Source organism: Passer domesticus, chromosome 1 (assembly GCF_036417665.1).
Source record: "Passer domesticus isolate bPasDom1 chromosome 1, bPasDom1.hap1, whole genome shotgun sequence".
NCBI classification, from domain to species: domain Eukaryota; kingdom Metazoa; phylum Chordata; class Aves; order Passeriformes; family Passeridae; genus Passer; species Passer domesticus.
Window position 1 is genome coordinate 141,430,451 of NC_087474.1, and position 20,602 is coordinate 141,451,052.

At 40.6% G+C, this 20,602-nt stretch overlaps 1 protein-coding gene across 45 annotated transcripts in view; it reads left to right on the forward strand.

The window, feature by feature from the left end:
• The first annotated feature begins 398 nt into the window (after window positions 1-398).
• Window positions 399-20,602, forward strand: part of RIMS2 (regulating synaptic membrane exocytosis 2) — a 445,064-nt gene continuing 424,860 nt past the window's right edge. For 30 of the 45 annotated variants that reach the window (XM_064394000.1, XM_064394024.1, XM_064394187.1 and 27 more), the window contains exon 1: window positions 401-1,478. In XM_064394000.1, the coding sequence (XP_064250070.1) occupies window positions 1,309-1,478 (170 nt within the window). In that variant the 5' untranslated portion in view covers window positions 401-1,308. Of the gene's footprint in view, window positions 1,479-20,602 lie in introns of all 45 variants that reach the window. The other 15 variants (XM_064394059.1, XM_064394083.1, XM_064394127.1 and 12 more) reach the window with 3 other exon arrangements.

The following is a 20,602-nucleotide window of genomic DNA, read 5'->3' on the forward strand; positions in this document are numbered from 1 at the left end:
TCCCTTGATGCTGCTCTGCGGTTCTCTGCCCGAGCTGCGGACGGTGCCGTGGGGCCTACGAGGGGACGGGGTGCTCTGCCGCCCTCTGCTCCTCGTCTCTCCCTCTGCCTCCATTTCCTCCTCCCGGGGCCGGCTCTCCCCCGCGCCAGATCCTCCTCCCTAGGGCTGCGCTCGGGGACCGGCCCGGCCAGCGGGTGCCCCTCTCCGGCCGCCGTGCAGGCAGCGGGAGCGGCGGGAGCGGCGGGGGATGCGGGAGCGGCGGGGGATGCGGGAGCGGCGGGGGATGCGGGAGCGGCGGCCGCGCAGCGTCTCCCCGCCCTCCCCCTTGCCCCCCCGCGGCCGCCGGGCTCGGTCCTCCCAGCGCGTCGCCGGCGCCTTGGCTCCTCCTTGTCCTTCCTCGCGTGATTTTTATCGCGTCCATTTTTTGTGCGGGGATAAATAAATAAATAAGGGCAGCTGCCGCCCGCCGCCCCCCGCCGCCAGCCCGCGCGGCGCCGCTAGGGGCGGCAGCCGGGCCCCGCATCGCCCCGCGCCGCTCGGCTCAGGAGAGGGAGGCAGCGGGGCGATGCGGAGCCCCCTCCCGTGACTCCGGCTCTCCGCCATGCCATGGGTTAGGCGGACTCCATCCCGCAGCCGAGAGGGCACCAGCCAAGCGAGGCGGCGGCAGGCAGCGGCGCGGTCCGGCAGAGGAGCGGCGGGAGGCGGCGGCGGCGGGAGGCGAGCGCGGCGCCCCGCGGCCCCTTCCATGGACGGCGGCGAGGAATTATGAGCCGCGGCCGGCGGCCGGGACTGGCGCTCGCCCGCTGGGGCTTTCCCCGCTGCGCGCCCCGGGGCGCCGGGGCTCCGCTCTCCTACGGCACCCCCCTCGGCAGCCGCCGGCCCCGTCTCCTGACCCCCCGACGCTCGCTCCGTCCCCTCTCTCCCTGCCTGGCGCTCGGGGTTGGGATAATCTCGCTCGCACCCAAACCACAGCGCTCCCGCGGCTAATCCTGCCCTCTCCCCTCTCCCTCCCCACCCCGCCCCCGGCCCTTCCTCTCCCGGCGCTGCCCTCTCCCCTCCCCGCTCCCCCTGCTCGCCCCCCGGGGCCCCTCCGTCCCCGTCCTCCCGCTGCCGCCGGCGGCCCGGCGGGTGGGTGCGAGGTCGGGGCTGCCGGGCACCCCGCCCCTCCCCGGCGGGGCCGTCATTAGGCTGCCGGTTGATTACAGGGTATTGATTTGTATGTGCTGCTCCCGGCGCCGGCCGCTCCCGCTGCTGCTGCCGGAGTTCGGGCAGCGCTTCTCGTAGCGGCGGCGGCAGCTCCTACCAAACATGTCGGCTCCCGCCGGGCCCCGGAGCGGCCCCGCCGCTCCTCAGCCTCCTCCGGCCCCGCAGCCCGAGATGCCGGACCTCAGCCACCTCACGGAGGAAGAGCGGAAGATCATCCTGGCCGTCATGGACCGCCAGAAGAAGGAAGAGGAGAAGGAGCAATCCGTGCTCAAGTAAGGGCGGGCGCATCCCTTTCTCGTCCTCCCGGGCCCGCGGCCGCGGAAGTCTCTCCTCTGGCCCCGGGGGCGGCACGGCCAGGGCGGGAGAGAGGAGTCGGGCGGCCGGGGTCGGGCAGGGGTGCTCGGCGCCGGGCGAGTGTGGGGCACGGCGGGAGGGACCCGCGGGAGCGGCCAGGGACGCGGCAGCGCTGGGCGCCTGCCTTAGTCGCGCTCCGCGGGGCGGCTCCGGCTCCGCACGCCCCGGCGCCGGCGGGAACCGGGCGCCCAACATGGCCGCACAGGTGCCGTCCTCACCCGGCGTGTTCCATCGGGAGGACGGGGGTGGGTCGGGGCGGCGGTCGGCGCCGCCGGAGAGGGCGGACCGGCAGCATCGGGCCCGGTGCCGGGGGCGCGGCGGGCTCTGCGCTGGCGGCGGCGGCCCTGCCGGGCGGAGCGGCACCGCCGGGGCCTGGGCTCCGGCCGCCTGGCTGGGTGGGTTTGCCACAGCCGCCATCTTCCCCCGACAACGTGTCTGCCGCCCGCCCCCGCCCCGCTGCTCTTTCCAAGCGTGAGCCCCGGCGCCGGGGGAAGCGGGACGCCTTCCGCCTGCCCGGCGCGGGGGTAGGGGCGGCCCCGGCCGCGGCCCCGGCCCCGGCCTCGGCACCGGGAGCTGTCCTGAGCGACCCGGCTGAGCATTTGGAGCTAGCTGTTCACAGCCACCCAGCTCAGCACCGGGAGCTGTCCATGGCCACCCAGCACCGGGAGCTGTCCATGGCCACCCAGCACCGGGAGCTGTCCATGGCCACCCTGCCGGGCTCAGCACCGGGAGCTGTTCGCGGCCACCCTGCTCGGCACCGGGAGCTGTCCATGGCCACCCTGCCGGGCTCAGCACCGGGAGCTGTTCGCGGCCACCCAGCTCAGCACCGGGAGCTGTCCAGGGCCACCCTGCCGGGCTCAGCACCGGGAGCTGTCCGCGGCCACCCTGCTCGGCACCGGGAGCGTCCGGGAACGAGCGCGGGGCCCGGGGAAGGTCGAGCTTTCCCCGAGCTTTCCCCGAGCTTTCCCCGTGCGCCGTGCCCCGTGCCCGGGGTGACACCGGTCTCCTTGCAGGCGCGGGGTCCCGCTGCCGTGCACGGCGTGGGTCACGCCCTGCCCCAGTCGGCCGGCAGACACTGAGTAAAGTCGAGAAAACTGTTCTCCCTTCGTGATGGAGTAACCACGCTGACTTCTAGTGGCTTAAAAATTAGCGAAGGTGCTGCTGTCGTGGACGTGACTTTTATGAGTGTGGTGAAGCTGAAGCTCTAAGTGGGTTTTTTTTTTGTACCAAAATTAGCTTTGTGTCTTCGACATGTTAATTGCAGCTGGCCTTTCACACTCAGCACCTGGAAGCTGTCTTCTGGGCTTTAGTTGTAACTTTGGAAGTCTGTTTCCAAGATTCACTGCATCATACCAAAAACTTTAAATATACTTCGTGTGACAGCTCCTAAAAGTTGAGGAGATCTCCTAAAAACATTTCAAAGTCTCTTTAAAAAGGTTTTTTGTTGGATGAACATTCTGAAGCATGTCAGTGTAATGTGAGCACTGGAAATAAAGTACCATATCTTCTTTTGTCGCCATATCTTAGTGTCTTGCTCTACAGTTTGTTTGCTATTGGGATACTTTATTTTGAAACAATTTAGACTGTTTTATTAAGTTGCGTGATATACCAAAATAAATGCAAATTTTTGTCTCAAATTTATGCACTCTTAAAAATCATTAACAAAAATGGAAGTTCAAGTTGGAAGCTGCAGGAATTCAAGGAATTAAGGTTGCATATTAAATATGTAATAATAGCATTAAGGTTTTAAAGAGGGTTCCTGACAACTTTTGCTGTGGAGAGTAATATTTATGATCAAATATAAAGTAAAATATCAGTACAACACTAGGATCAGCTTAAACGGTTAAGCTTGCAAATGAAGAATAAACTGTTCTTAAGTAATGGTAAGGTAAAACTAACTTAAGAAATGAAGCAGAATTATTTTCATTTGTAATGTTGAGAATCTTGGAAGCAGACAATGGATAAAGAAAAGGTTTTGATCAAATCTAAGGATAAAATTTATGTGGGATTTAGTTTCTCATTATGTCTCACTAAAAGTGTCCTCTTGAGTTCTGTGTAAGCCATGAGGGAGAGGGTAAGGTGTAAAATCTGTACATAAAGGATAGCCTAAAGCAGTGCTATTAGGAAAATGCTGTTGTCAATGGAATTTGAATAGATGGCCCACAATATTTTAGAGGGTAGTGAGAAGTGAGCTGATGTCAGATGAATAACTCATCAGTTTCATTTTTCTGAAAATGAAGTGTCTCCTTGAACCATCAGGTACTTGTTTATTTTAAAAATATCTACAGATTTATCAAGCACAACCCTCCACCAAAACCCTACCAGCATCTTTATGTAGATATTACTGAGTTTAATGCTCTTGACAGATATTTTCCTTCTGAGAAAGAATAAAAAAGAACCCCCCCATGTTTATATGAATGAACTACTGTTATTGCATAGAGATAAATATAGAGCTAAATCCTGCAGTCTTTGTTCAAGTGTAATTCTCCTCGAAGGCAAGCTTCTTTTGAAGTTGAAGGTATTTTTGCCTCAGCAATAAAATTGTGTCATTTCATTCTGTGGAGAAATATAGCAGGATTAAAAAAATGCTGAAAACAAGAGTTGACATTTAGAGATATTAACAGAAGAACTGTTCAAATGTTGAAGAAAGCAGCAAGCATGTATTCCCTCTATTTATTTTAAAAATAATTTATGGTGATTGAGTGTCAGTATGAATGGCTATTCCCTGGGCTCTACTTTCCTTCTCCATTCTGTTTCTATCTTGTGTTTTTCAAATTCTTATGCTGCTCCCATCACTGTGGTATTTGAGCATTTTCCAAAAGAGCATTAAGTAGTGTGACTCACATCTGTAATGTGGACTATTTATTCTTTTCCTTTCACTCCCTGGGGTAAAGATGTGTGGATTTAAAATAGATACATAATTTCTCCTTATGCTTGTTTTACTCTTTTTGGGGAGAGGAAATACAGATGGTATTGAGTTGTAATCTGTAGCAACTAATAGTGATCGGGTCAGCATGAATTCTTGCCAGGATTTGATGGAACATGATGGCATGGAAAGCAGAAGCTTTCCAGATTTGCTTTGTCCTTTGGCCTGGTTTGGTCTGTGAAATACGCTGAGCTACAGTTGTGCACTGTGTTCCTGAGGTGGAGCTTCTGCTTTAAAAAGGATGGGTGGCAAACTCTGCTGCTTTGACTGTCTCTCTTCTGGAATTTTTGGGACCCTTGGAGTGCATTTTGAGTGTTATGGGCTAAGAAGTTGTCTTTTTGACAAGGTTATTGAATATATATTTTGCATAATATTTAATATGCGTAATGCGTGACAGAGTGAATTTATGTCTGTACTCTGGGTGTAAGTCTTTGCTGTTTAAAGAATATTTGCATATTTTCAAGTTTTTTCTTTGTGGATATTTTACTGACTTGGATAGAGGATAGAATTTTTGATGATCACTTTTCCTTTAAGTTATGCGTATCCTTCCTCTTATAAAATCTGGTTTTGTGTGTGTAAGCTTTTAAAGAGATTTTAGACAGCACATTTCCTCTATACAGACTGATTTATGGAATCAGTCTTGTGCCTTTTTACTTTTAATTTGTACTTTATTTCTGTATCGAAGAACTGCATTGAGAGAAAGCACACAGGAAAAAACATAGATGCTAGGATGCTGCCATTATTTATTAAGACTTCTCTTTCAGTCTGTATGATGTGCATCTACACTTTCCTACTTGAAATATCACTAGTTTCCATCTCCTTTGCTGAGCAATTCTAAAGATAAAATGCTCTCCTCATAAAGTCAGACTCATAGCTCTGAAAAGACATACATTTCAACTTTTCACTAAAGTAGTAGACAAATTTTCCCAAGAAAATTTTTTTTTATAGAATCATCCAACTTTTCATATATTTGCAAAACATTACAGGTTTATCATGAGGTCCTTGTAAAATATTTCTTTTAAAAGTGTGTGTCTTTGTTAGCTGATTTACCTAAGAAAGGTGGAAACATAGTGGGCTAGCTAGAGGATGGTGGCTCTCTGTGAATCACCACTCAAGTCCAGAGTGAACTTTAGGAAGGTACAACTGACTGCAGGCTCAGTTACTGGGGTAGTGATTGCACAGATGTGATAAAAATGGGATAGCTACACTGAATGAAGCAAAATCTCTGACAAGCAAACCTCATGCTTTGTGAGTTCTGTATGACACTGTGAATGAGTGAGGTGTGGGGCAGGATGCTCACCTGGGGAAGAGGAAGCAATAAGCTGATGGCCATGACTCACAGAAATGTAAATATCAGACTCACAAAGCTATTGTATCATTTTATAAATAATTATCCTACTTTATAAAACATCAGCTCTGATTTACACTGTCTTAAAAGCATTGTATGTTTTGGGTTTGGATTTCAGGGAAATATATCCTTATATATCCTTATATCTTCTCTCTTTGGAGAGAAGAAGGCGATTATGTGGTGATTATTGATTTTGCTTTTGGAAAAATGGAGATATATATAGGAATTCCTAAAGTTTCTACAGTAAAAGGCAAAAAGATATGCTTTTGACTAAACAGTAAACTAGGACTCCAGACAATGTTAGTTATGTTATGCTTCCATAATTTTACACTGCATTTTGTCTGAATTTGGAGTGCTGATTAGAACAGTTTGTTGCTGCACCACTTGTAATTTTGCTCTTGTTTATATGTATTATAAAATCAAATATGGCCCAAATGCCATATTTGATTTTATAATACTTAATATTTGCATATTTACATACATATTTAATGCAGTATAAAATAAGTGATAGTGGAAGTTGCACATATATATATATATATATATATATCTCCATAGTTGAGGAGGATACTTACCCTCTTTCCTGCCCTGCCATGTGCTCTTCCTTTCCTACCATCTCATTCCCCTCCCTTGTAATATTCCTTATAGTCTCCCTTTTTAAAAAAATAATTTGTACTGCTTTTTGAGCCTCTCTCAAAGTTGTCATTGTTCCTTGCTCTTCACTCTTATCACATGCGTAGATATTTTATACTATAGATAATTCTTGTCAGGTTGTTATGGTTTGTACCATTTGCTCTTCAAGAAGACTCAGTGGTTACAATTGTTCTCTAAAGAGCCTAACTCACTTTTAGGCACTGTCTAGAAATGATTAAAGTAGTACTTCCTCTTAGTGACTAAGCAGAATATATTTGGAGATTATACAGGGTGACAGTTACACTAATTATTTGGCTTGATAATTTTTATGTTGAGTAAAGTTTTAGAAGACTGCAATAGTGCTGATTTTCCCACATTCCAGAAGTACAAGTGGGATTGGTTGGATGTAGAAAGGCTTGACATCATATGGGGCTGAGAAGTCATCTAACAGATACAGGTTTCAGTTAAAAAAGAACTCCCAAAATAGACATTCAACCCCAGATAGTATGTGCTTGCTGCAGTCTTGTCAAATAAATATCTTTCTGCACTTCTTTGAAAAAAAAAAAAAAAAGATAAAAACCTATTTAATTCTAAATCTAAAAGAGAGCAGTGGATATCATAATTTTAAGGTGCTGGGAATGTGTACTAGAAAGCAGTGACTGGGTGAAATGCAGTGGTCTCTGGAGGTGAGGTTTGGGACTGAATGATACATTCTGGGTTTTGTCTGCATCCATCTCTGAGTTGGGTAACATTTAAATAACTGAGAATGTCAAATAATTGATTTTTCCATTGAAACAATGGCTAATTAGTGTATATATTGTAAGTGTCAAAATACACAGAAGTGATAGGTTACTGCAGAACTGGTGTAAAATGTGGTTTTATCCTGCCAGTGAAGTTTTAAAATACTTGCAACATATTCAAGGTTCCACAGTAGGGTGGGAAAAGTAAATTAATTGTTTGAACTTGCAATTTTAATCCCATGGAATGGGATTTTCTTCAGCTTAATGCCAGGCCTCACCCTTTTACTTTAGTGGCTTCCTTCAAGTTTTCTTATCACATTTACAGTCAGTCAGAATGCTAGGGCAGTTTCTAAGACCATTAGACCAAACTTTTCCAAGAGGAATTGTTTTGGTGTGCTTTCCTTTTCCCCCAACATTTTCACTGATGATGCATTTTGACAGAAACTTGGGGAGATAAAATCCCAAGAACACATTGAGTGATGAGTTATCTCATCAAGTGATCTCATCTATACCTGTTTTACTGCAACAGACATTATACATTAAGAATGAGCTTTGAGGTGAAGATGATTTTTTAAGTTAAGTTTAGATGACATGTGCTGTTATAATAATATATCTTTACTATATCAAGGTTATTTGCTACAATTTACCTTAGACAACCTCATCTCTCTAGGAGTGGGCAAGACCTTGTTTTAATTTAAACTCTTAAACAGGAAGAATGTCTTGAAGTACTAGTTGTCTACAAATGGCATTCAAAAGCAGTCATTGTTCAGGCAGTTATTCATATTGTAAATCTGAAGTTCATATCGGCCTATATTGTTTTCAATGCTTACTGAGTTTAGATCTCTTTTGCAGGACTGCATGGTGTAACAGGAGGAACTGTTACATCCTTGAAGTAACTCTCTTGAGGGTATCTTACGGTTTATTAATAAAAACAGTTTACACCAAATCTGGTAGTACATTTGTAAACTCAGTAAACTCCAACAACTTAATCTCAGGAGTTATTTATACTTCTGGTGTTCCAGTAACATTGCAAAATCAGTTCTGTGCTGAACAGCTGCCTCTGCATGATATCATGTGGTGATTGTGTCCTCATGTAGTTTCTCCAAGCTATGGTCTTGAAGCTGCAAAGAGGTCAGTAAGGACTGAGACTGTAAGAGTTAATGTAACAAACAGTAAGAGACTGGGGAATAGCAGAGCATGTAAGAAGTAATTACATGTAATTTTTGGAGAGTAAGAGTTCAAAGCAATTTCTGCTGGTTTCTGTCATTGAAGGTAGAAGACAGTGTTTTTATAGTCTTGAATTTAAGTATCAGCTGTCATCACATTGCATGCTTGCAGAGTGATCTCAGTTGCATTTTGACAAAGAAATCAAACTCATGCATTTTGACAGAGGAAAAGTAATTGTCATAATAGTTGACTTTATGTATCTGTATCTTTAGGAGTTTCTAAGTTTTGATGTGAGGCCATAAAGAATATTTTTGATTTAAACTTGAAACTTTTAATTAAAAATATAATGAGATATCCTGTTTGTTCTACTAGGAGTTAAAAAGAGTTGAACTTGTGTTTCAAACAAGTCTGAGTGCTTCTATTTTGAAAATTCATAAGAAAATCTTTAAACTTTAAACAACACATAAAACCTATTATTTTCTTTGTTTACTGTCTCTATGGGGTTGATTCTTTCTTTTGAAATTTCATATGAGGTTGCTTAAATACTTCCTGATGACCTATTCTTTATTTGACATTAATATTTTTAAGGTGAATCATTTCTTATAGCAAATATAACATTGTATTTGTACTCAGAATATTTGACAGGTCATAACATTACTAGGTATTCAATATAAAGTGGCATTTTGGTTCTGTGTATTTTTGAGGGCAGACTTACTTTAAAATGTGTACTATCTTAAGCATATGAAGGACATAACATTTTTTCACCTTTAAATAAAATTGTGAGTTAGAAGCAGTTAACCTGTTTTGTGGTTCAAAACCATCTTTCGTATAACTTTTCAGAAATGTGTACTCCAGTGTGTTAGCAAGAAATCTTTTTCCATATAGTGTTTAACTCTTGCTGCATTCATACATTTTTCTAATTACAGAAAGGATGAGTGAGAAGAAATGATTTTAAAGCTGTTTAAAGCCCAGAGAACACACAGAATATTACAAAAGTTGCTGGTTGTGACCTCAACAGGTCTTCCAACTCATCCTCTGCCTCAAGGCATGACCAGCTCTTAAGATTGCAGTTTCTGACACTTATTAGTATAAACTAGTGATTTGCAATTGTGAGACCCCACCTAACCAGTGAAATAAATAGCCTTCCTGGCTGAGGCAAGGGCACACAGCAGACAATGTACTGAATTCAAGCTAATGATCTCTGCAAGTGCTCTGTTGCCTGTGTAGCATAAAGTGAAGAGTGGGCCAAGCAGATCTTAGGGTAAAGCTCTTGTATACAGTATGAAAATTTTATGTTTTTTCAAATTATATATTACTACTGAAAGGTATGAGAATAATGATTGCACTACTGACTCAACCAGGCATGGAGATTTCTTGAATTCCCTAGATAATTTGTCTCAGGTACTCAAAGTCCTTATCCTTAGCACTAGAATTTTTCCCTTACTGTTAAACCTAAATCTCTTTTCTGCCATTTGCTACTTACTCTGTCCACAATGGAAATGCAATGCAGTCTGTTATTTTTCTGTTTGCAGCAACCTTTTATGTATTTCACAAATGTGATCATATCTCCTCCTGTGTATTTTCATCACTCCTTTCTGTGGATTCAACAGGTCATATTTTCTAGACTTCTTACCATTCTTGCTACTAGTCTTTATATATATTTTTGACTGGTGTTTTTTTAAATACAGTGTGCAAACCCAGACACGTATTCCAAAAGTATGGGAGAGCATGAGGACAAAATTGTCTTGCACGGAACTCTTTCATTGTGTAGACAATGTCAGATGTGTTTGGGGCTTTTATTGTGGTATAGCACTTAGGGATTAATGGTCAGCTTGTGATCTACTATCCCTTCACCATGCTTTTCTACAAAACTCTTGTTGGATCAGTCATTCCTCATTTTGTACTTTGAATTTGATTACCTCAGCTATGCAGTGTTTGTCTTTAGTGCCATTGAGTTGTATTCTGTCTATATCAGATGCCTCTTATGAATTTTGCATTCAAGTGCTTAAGTAAAATGCACAACAGTCCTTAGAGCAGGAATGAGGACTTGCCTCTGGAGAGAGAGTATCCTAATCAGAGAGATATTTTGACTTCCTCTTACCTGTCCATTCTCATTCCTGTCTGCATGCTTGTATGCCTGCATTGTTAGGATGCAGAATAAACTTTTCCACTTTTACTCATAACTTGTTCATTTGGGAAGCCAGGCTGTGTTCAAATCTCTTCCTGATAAAGGACGTCTTTCACCAACTTGGAAATACACAAATTCTATATTATTTTAAGGGAAACAGTTGCATCTGCTGCCATATTCATTCAGTAGGTGCAAGAAGTTTGTTGACTTACAAAAAATTTGACAAAAATGTGAGATCCCAAAAAGACATAATTATTAGGGGTTTAATGAAAATAAGAAGATGGGTAGTGGAAGTGATTGTCCATACTCCTGGTTGAAAAAGTCTACTCACACCATCCTATATACTGAGGAGTTCTCATAGGGGAGAATCAACACTGGCATCAAAATAAATCCATCCATCCATCTTGAGGTGTGAGTCCTCACAAAATCAGACTCCTTTAAATTCAGCATGCATAGAACTGTTTGGTTAATGAACATCATTGCCTCAGTTTTGGTATCTTTTTCATTCCCACATTAGATTCATTTAGAGCTTGGATTACAGTATTTGAGCCCAGAAATTCTTTGGAATTCTTCTTACCAGGTCTGGATACCTACAGAGGAAGACATCCATTTCTGAAATAATTTAGGTTCAATTTGAAGCAAATGGAAATAAAGAGGTGCCTTTAGGATGTGATCCATCTCATCTTAAATTAGACATTTCAAATAGGCCAGATGAATTGCAGAGCCTATTTCTGGCTGTGGACTTAAAAAGAAGATAGAGTGAATATGTCAGATGTAGAGGTCTATCTCACAGACTTCTGGAACGAGGTAAGTTGAGTCTGCCTTGCAGAGTTCTGCCTTTGAGAGTAACTCTTCACTATTTGGTCTTGTAAGAATACCATGGATACTTTGCCACCTGACACTGATGTTTAGGGTTCCCTAGAAGCTGTTTGCATATTTTGTTTATATTTCTATCAATTATTAATTAGGATGTACTTATTTATCCATAAGTTTACTATTTGAGACTCACTGCTGGGAACCTGAGTATGCTTCCCTTCTAGTCCGTGGTTATTCTTAAGATTTGGTATATTTTTTATACTGAATTCAGAAAACCTTTGAAGAATGAGTTCTAAAAGAAGACCTTGGAATATAAAATCTTTCCAGCATGTGGGATTAAGCATGCCCATCACCAAAAGAACATTGCAAAGAAAACCTTCCTATGCCATTCCCCAATAAGAATGACTAGCAGATATTTTAAGGTAGAATCTCATAGATGAAGCTAGTCAGATTGCTAGATGGGAAGTCACAAACAGGATTTGTCTACTACTTGTAGGATTAAAACAATGTAACATTAAGACCCAAAGAAAGCTCTATAAACTCAGTTTGACAGTTTCTTTCCTTAACTCACACACCATCTCTCTTTTGCTATGTATTGTTTTAATGGGATTTGTTTAGCTGCTGTGTATTTACAAGCCAATAGGTCACTTTTGGTGGTAGTCTGTTAAAAACATACTGTTGTCCTGCTATGCATTCTGGATTCAACATTTTCTTGCTTTGAAAATCTTGATAAACAGGTATCTATGGAATATGCTGTATGGTATTTAAATCAAATCTATTTTTTGCTGAATCAGGCCCTAAGACAGTTTGGGAGCATGAGTTTTGATTCAGCATGCTTTCATTAATTTGGCTAGTCATTGCGATTATGATTCATTTCATTCTGTGTATCTGACTGCTGCACAGTAAGTGACAGCTGAACCATTTATTATCTAACAGCTAGAAAAATAATATCACTGCCACTTTTAGAAGGCTGAGGATTATGCTTTTATCAAACACGCGTTTTTTTACTAAAGTTAAAATGCTTCAGGAAAATACAATATTTTTTCAAACTACTTGTAACATTGCAGTAATCAAGTGATGAAATACCACAGCAAACACTATGAACTATTTACAATTAAGAATTTAATTTTATTCTATGGATAGAATGAAGCAGTTTGTTCTGGTTTTTTATTAATGTATAAGCTTTTTGGATTGGTAGTAAGGTTATGCCTGTTGATATTTTGATGATAGTCTGATTTACGTATATGTAGTAAGTCTGATGAGCTAAGTTTAAGTGAATGGTAAATATTTCTGAAGTATTGATATTACTTCCATGCAAATACATACTACATCAGAAGACATTTCAAGTGAAGCAGTAATTCTGATTTCTTTGTGGAACTTTACCAAAGATTCCAGCAGATTTTAAAGTTAAGCAAAATCCCAATGATGATTGAAAGAAAAATGTATTTTTCTTTCTAGTATACATATTTGTCTTAAAAAATTGTATCTTCCAAGTTTAAAAATATGTATAAAAAATCCAAATCTATTTCTTTCCTGCCCTGTTTATGGTTTATCAGAAAAATTGCTGTAGAGGATGCTCTGAAGGCACTGGGCCAAGAAAAGGTGCTTTCAGGGTAGAGTACAGAAAAAGTACTTGTTATTTGAAAGCCTTGAATTCTGTCTGCTTGATATCTGAAAATGCAGGTGGCCAAAGCTGAATGAAATTTAGTGTGCTATAGCTGAGCACTAATGTACATTTATGTATTTTGAATTTATTTAGATATGGTTGGAAGATAAATGTTTTTAGCTACTTTGTAGAGTTTACATGAACTTGTCTTCTGCCGAATTTGCAGTGTTCTTGTCTAAAGTTTGGTCTGGGTTATATATTACCTGAGCTCTCTATAACACATATATTCTCATGTATAGAAGGTTTTATTTGGAGAAAGACAAAATAAACATTTAGTTACATTTTTAACTTTTAGTATGAATGGTCATATTTGTTCTGCACAAAGAAGAGTGATAGATTAGAATTAGTTAATGATAACACCATGTCCTAACTTAATGTCTCAGCTATAAATAACTATTTCTTAGTTAAGTAAGACCAGTTAATTACAAGTAAGAAGTTTGTTTGTTGAAAGGAATATGGGTTAAAATAGTACCTTTCTTTAGATTTATAACTTTTCCTAATAAAACTTCAATAATCAAAAATCATTCACTGAATCTGCAGTTTCACTATGGAAACTAAGTTCAATAGCTATTGATGGTTCAATAGCTATTGATCATTATAATATGTAAAAGCACCAATGTATATTTTTTTCTTGTTATTATTGAAATAATTAATGATATACTCCTAATTTTATTTTTAGGTTAAATAAGAAAGACCAGTTTAGAATTGGTAACATGTTTTGTCACTCTTCATAGCCACAAGGTTTTTCTTTGATGAGGGCTTAGGAGTGTTTTATTATAGTAATCCACAAAAAATTTGTATTTCAAAGGGACTGCTGGTCCTAACATGAATAAGACTAAGCATGGTGACCTATTTTAAAACAGCTCTTGCCTGCTATTGAAACTGCTGGATTTTCAGTAAAGCTGTCCAAAAGAAAGATGTTGGTTTGTGTTAAAAGAGGGAAATTGCCATTAAAAATCTTCTTTCTTGGACATAAGGATATTTTATTTAGATCCTGAATGATATTAGTATGTGGAAGAAGGTTTAAACTCTACTGTGCCTTTCTATTGCTTGGTATGTTTGGACATCATTAGTATCTTTTTAGGGACTGTTTGAACATCTGCATAATAATTTTTGTAATTACATCACCAAAACGTATTCTACCCTTAGTTTCAGTTAAATAAAGATTTTCTTCAAAAATTTTCTCAGTATGTGAAACAAAAGAAGGAAAGGAGTTATTGAACTGATGCCCACAAACCCAACTATTCTTTGCCTTTTAATTCACAGTTAAGTTTATATTGCCATAATAAATGGAAATCCACATAAAACATGGACACATGTAGCTCACCAGATTCATAACTAAAAATGGTATCATTTCTTCTGGTGTGAAGGAAGTATTCATGCTGCATTTACATGCCCAGGTCTTGGGGTGAAGCTGCAGGGGTGGCAGAAGACACCAAGACCTGCCCTCATGTCAGAAAAATCTCCTTTCCCCCAGCTCCAAAATTGATCTGCCACTGGCTATATTATCCATCAGTGACACTGCTGGACAGTCACACATTTTCTCTGTGGATAATGTGTAAGAGAAGATAAACAATCCTGTGAGAGAGGGAGTGAGAAAAATATGGGAGAAACAGCCCCGAAGACGCCGAAGTCAGTGAGGAAGGAGGGGCAGGAGGTGCCTCCAGGCAGCAGAGCAGAGATTGCCCTGCAGCCCATGGTGAAGAGCGTGGTGGGGCAGCTGTGCCCCTGTAGCATGGAGCATCTCCTGCCAGGGCAGGTGGATGCACCTTGTATGAAGCTGGGCCCTTGTGGAGAGCCCACTCTGGAGCAGGTACTGGCAGGTACTGCAGCCCATGGGGAGAGGCACCCGCACTGAAGTAGGTTTTTGGGCAAGACTGCTGATTCTCCAGGGGCCCAATGCTGGAGCAGGATGTTCCTGAAGGACTGCACCCCGTGGAAGAGACCTGGAGCAGTTATTGAGGAACTCTAGGCTGTGGGAAGGACCATGTTGGAGCAGCTCAGTAAGGACTGTGTCCCATGGGAAGGACCCCACATTGGAGCAGTGGACAAGTATGAGGAAAAAAGGAGTCACAGAGATGAAGAGCTCTCAACTGACCACAATGTCCCTGCCCCCTCCACATGCACTGCTGCAAGGGTGGAGGTAGAAGGTTCATAAGTGAAGAAGGAAGAAGGTTCATAAGAAGAAAGAGGCAGGGGGGAAAACTGTTTTTAGATTTTTTTTTCACTGTCCTACCCTGTTATTAAGTGGAAATAATTTGAATTAATCTTCCAAAATTAGAGTCTGGTAACTGGTGAGTATTCTCTGTCCTTACCTTGACCTATGAGCTTTTCCATCATATTCTCTGCCCTGTCCTGCTGAGGAAGGGGAATGAAAGAATAACTTGTTGGGTGTCTGGCAGCCATCCAAGGTTAATCCACCACAATATTTATTTAGCAAATACATTTGCAAGTCTAACTTGAGCATAGAAATACTACTCTTCCTGGGTCCCTGTGGAATCAGTACAGTAAGAAAAAGAGAGGCTTCTCTAGAAGGCAGATCTGAGAGGCTAAATTCAGCTCCAGAGCCCCAGGCAATTCCGTGCTGTCAGTGCAGCACCCGAAGCTCCATTGCCAGCCCAGCTGCTCCTTCCTGCCTGCATGACACCATCATGGCCCTGGTGCAAGTAGCTGTTGAACTGCCTAGTGAAACTATTTCAGGGAGGTTAAACTAATGAAAAAATATTTTCCCCCTTCATCACTTTGGCAGAGCATCTTTTTAAGCTACAGAAAGGAACTCATCTGATTTACTGTACAGTCCTACAAAATGCTGAGCTAGCACAGCTGAGGGGCTGAGAGAGATTAGCTACAGTACTTTTGGAATCTCTGAGAGCAATGGAATTATTCCACCACTATTTCCACAGTCTGCAAAGACTAGTTGTGTTGCAGTCACACAGAAAACCAGTGGACAAACATGTTCAAATTAATTTTTGATTTTGAAGTTGCTGTTTAATCTGTGAATCAATGTCACCAAAATTAGTGTTGAAAAAATTTTTGGTGAAGAAAACAAAATGCTCATAAAATTTTTCTGCTGAATAACTGGAGTTGGAAAATCATTAGTATTGTTGCTTCAGATACAACTAGGTTTTGTGTCTCCATATTAAACAGCAAGTTTTCCTCTTTAACACTTTTAAAGCTCTGATTTTCAGACATAAGTTACTTCAGCTCAGAGGAAGAAGACAAAAAGGCGAGATGAAATACCTCAGATGACTCAGGTTAAGTGAATGATCTCTGTAAAGCTGTGTTGTTGCATTTTCCAATGTGATCTGGGACATAAATAATGAAAGGTGTGTAGCAAAGGCTGTAGTTGTAATTGCTGCACACATGCACACTTGTATTTTCACAGGTGACTGGGCAGTCTTTTTGTTGTGTAAAATAATGGGAGAGCTGCTTCACCCCTGGTATTTCAGATTTTGTATGGGAAGATCTGGTTATTTAAACTGTGTGATGGCTTTGGCTCTAAGTTTGCAATTTACTTGAAATACAGGCTGCATCAATATTTTTAAAAAGAGGACACAAAAATACTTTTGTTCTAATTTAATCTGTTACTGAAACATAATTTTTAAATAGAGATCTTGTAGATTACAAAAATTATTATTGACTTTCGATATGCTGGGGTCATGAATTCATTAACTGAATGTTTTTAATTATGTAGAGAAATACTAAGTGTGAACTTATCATTCCTACTGTCTATGCCACATAAGAAAAAGATAGACCTTGCATCAAAGCATCTATTTTTTTTTATAATTGCAGTAAAATAATTGATTCTCCTAAGTTGCAGACTTGTAGACTTACTTGTGCATTTGAGATGTAGCCTCATTGGCTTAATTGAATTTAAAAAAATGACTGAGAAATGTAGCAATTAAAAATATTGCCATGCTAGTAGCAATTTTCTGAATGCCTACCTAGCATTCTTATTTTTAAGCAATGCTATATTTAGAAGGACATTTCATTCTCTCAGAAGAGAAATGAATCTATCAGGACTAGGGCTATTATGTAGGAATATTAAATATTCACATATTTTGTACTACTTGGTTGCTAATATTAGCCCAGTATTCATAAGGACCTACATTCTACTATTGGTTAGAATTTTTTTCTCTTGGATTGCTGTAACTTTCATCTTTGATTTGCATTGTATTGAAAAATAAAACAACTGTCTCCTTTCTTATGTCTCCCCTCTAGAGTCCTGGTAAAAATTACCACAAAAGCAATATTTTAACATGTTAACGTGTGTAATATCCCCAAATGACTGTGATGGTCCCTTTCATGATCAAAGCCCACTCTTCTGGAAAGATTTGCTGCCCTCAAATCTGAATAAATTATACATTTTAAAACTGTATTCATTCAGAAGCCAGTAATTTTGTTACAACTTTGTTTTGAACTTCTTCCTATCAAGGTCAGACACACATTTCTGGAGGATATAGTGAGCTTTTATCTTCTCACAGGTTAATATTTGGACTGTTTCAGTGTCTGGTTAAAAATTTCCAGTGCCTGACTGTATGGTGACTCCATTACTGGTTTGTAGTACTGGTGCCTAGAATGTCTGTGTTAGTGTAAAATGAAATACCAAAAGGTCTTTCCTCCTAATGCTATATGAAAAGAAGGAGCACTTATATTAGATGTTTCTCTCTCTAGAAAACGAGAATAGAACTTTTGTAGAGATCTACCTAAGATGATAATGGAATTATTCTGAAAAAGAAAAGATATTGTGAAAGACGTGTTCATGTTTAACAAGAATTTTTTCTACACAAGAAGTTATATATTCCATCCAATGCTCCAAATAAGTTTTAAATCAAGTAAATTCTATTTTAATATTTTTATTTTACTTTCATTTAAGTTATACAAGATAGGATTTAAAATTTTTTTAATTTTAAATCCATTTTGTATATAAAAGTATTATGGGAGAAAACCATTTAAGTCTGTCAGTTCTTTGTATTTTAATACAGACTTATTTGAAGTTGCTCACTTCCCCCAGCTAATTTTCTGGAGATATGATGAAGCTTGTAAGAGAATATTTGGTTTAGACCTCCTCACTGGGAAATAAAACACTTCATGGCTTTCTTGTTTTGCTTTCCTGAAAATTTCGTTTCCATAATGAAACAATAGAGCTGAATTTTTGTTTAACTTGAATTCTTTTATTCTGTTAGAAGTCTACTAATGTCATTAGATCGCTTCTGATTTAATCTTATTGTGAAAGAAAAGAAATTACACCCATCATTTCTCATCATTTATGTCAAAATCTATAAGGGCCATGTGGGAGTGAGAGACTGCAGACCACCTTGCTCCAGCCCTGTAGAATTTAAGCCATGAATTTGTACTTCCTGAACTGTCTTTGCTGCCTGAGGAAGAGTGAAGAGAACAGCAATCTGAAGTGATGTGTAGTGCCCATCCTGGTGAAATCTTGAAACAAATGAAAACACAGTCTGTCATATTGGAATTGTATTCTTTGGTTTTGTGAGATTTTTTGCCTTCTTACTTGATAAAAAAAAGATACTTATTTTATTTTCTTGTTCACTGTACAGGCTTCCAAATTTCCTGTTAGCAGTAAATTGACATTTACTGTTACCATTGCTTGAGCAGGAGGTGCATGTAGTGAAAGCATGGACTGTAGATTGACTCCTAATATTTTGCAGATGTCTTTAGTCTTACACAGTAAGGGGTTTTCTGGTAGTTTCTGTAAAGATTGATGTTATTTTCCCTTCTAAGAAGTGGATGAACATCATAATATCTAGTGTTCCACCAAATGTAGATGAATAGATAAAATACGTAAAATAAATGCAGAAAATTGAGCTGCCTTGTCCAGAAATATCCTAGCAAGAGTAAAATCACAGTTATCAGTTATAACTACTGAAATTAATCCAGCTATTCACTGTACCTGTAAAAGGTGAAGAAGTTACCAAGCCTTGTTGTATCAGCACTCAATGGTTTTCAATGTTGAATGGTTTCACTAGAGCATGCTCCTTTTATTTTTTTAAATGTAATTACTTGATTAACCTCATACAACTTTGACTACTGTGCTACCTCTGGATATTTTTGTGTAACATCAATTGGTGCAATACACACAGTATAAATCTTCACATTTTAATAAACTGAAATTAGTGTGTGTTTCACAAACATGATAAAACTTTGGGTTAAAGTTCAAGAATAATCACATATGTAGCAAGTATTCTGCTTACAGTAATAGAAAGTAAAGGAGCTGAAGGAAATTACAAATTGATATTTTCACTTATGACATCAGCTTCTATAGAGATACAGCTTTAAGTTTTTGTTTGTTTACAGTAGATAAAGGGAGGACAGTAGGGCTTTCAGTGGTTCTTGTTCTCTCTCTACAGACAGCTCACCTTTGAAAGCACACACACTATTTGAGTTACATGAATCAATTTTTATACAAATTTTTCTGGAAATAAAAAAATACTTGAAGAACATTTCTGATTTAAAGCTAAAAGAAAGCTATTTCAATAATAAAATGCAAAGTAGAAATGATGAATGCACTTGACTATTACTAAAAATCGGAAATCCTCTGTATGGGTGTACATATGATTTTAATAAAAAATTACAGCTTTTTTTGAAAAATAAACAACAGCTACTCGATATCCTTTGGGGTCTCATTAAGAAAATCTTTCTGATCCAAAGTTTTTTACTTTGCCTTTTAAAATGCCGTAGCACTATTTTATCTGTAGTAGACAATATGCAAATATAGCTGTCATATGGCCTAGAATGATCTTTGTACCTACAGCTTTCTACTAGCTCTTTGATGGAAAATTCCTATATTTCTCTTGCTAAAGAAATGGGTGCTAACAAAATTAACTACTGTCCTGAGAAATGCATCCAGTTTCATCAAGGAGGCATCAAAGTAAGGAAATTCTAAAAGGGCATATTTATTTAATGTTATTTCTAAGAGCTGGCATCTGATAGTTGAAGGTTTTTTTTGTGCTGTCAGCTGCACCATTTCCAGCTGAAGTACTGTTTTTAATTTGCTTCTGACAGACAGCCGTGCCAGTCAAAATGCGCGAGCCTGGTTCTTATCAGTTTCTGTTCATTTGCTTATTCACTTCCTTGCTTTGCTACAACCTACTTGTGCTTTCTCAATCTGTCAAATACACTTAAAGGAAGTTGTAATCTACATTTCTACCCTAGTTTTGTTTCCTCATGTTTCCTTTTTTTAACAATCTGTTTTATCCAGTTTTAGTTAGTGCAGATTGATCTACGTTCTTTGGAGGATGGATAGATTGAGTCAAGGTGCTTGTAAGAATGACACCAAAATGCTGAATGTACAGTGAAATCACCAACCCTGTTTCTGCCTGTACTGAAGAGGAATACAAAGCTTTTTTGAGGACTGCTACTTTCCATCTCCAGCTGTTATATGGGTGTTTCCTGGGCACAAGCGGAGAGGGAATTGACCTTAACATTTGTTAGCAAGTTTGGGAATTGTCTGCACTCTCACAAAGAAGGAAGTGATTAGAAAGAAGAACAAATCTGACTTAGATTATCCTTTTGCACTCCCAAAATACATTTTTACTGCCTTGAACAAATGTTGCCCCTGAAGCAGCACAAGTAGGTTTTGTTCCTTTCTCTGGGCTTT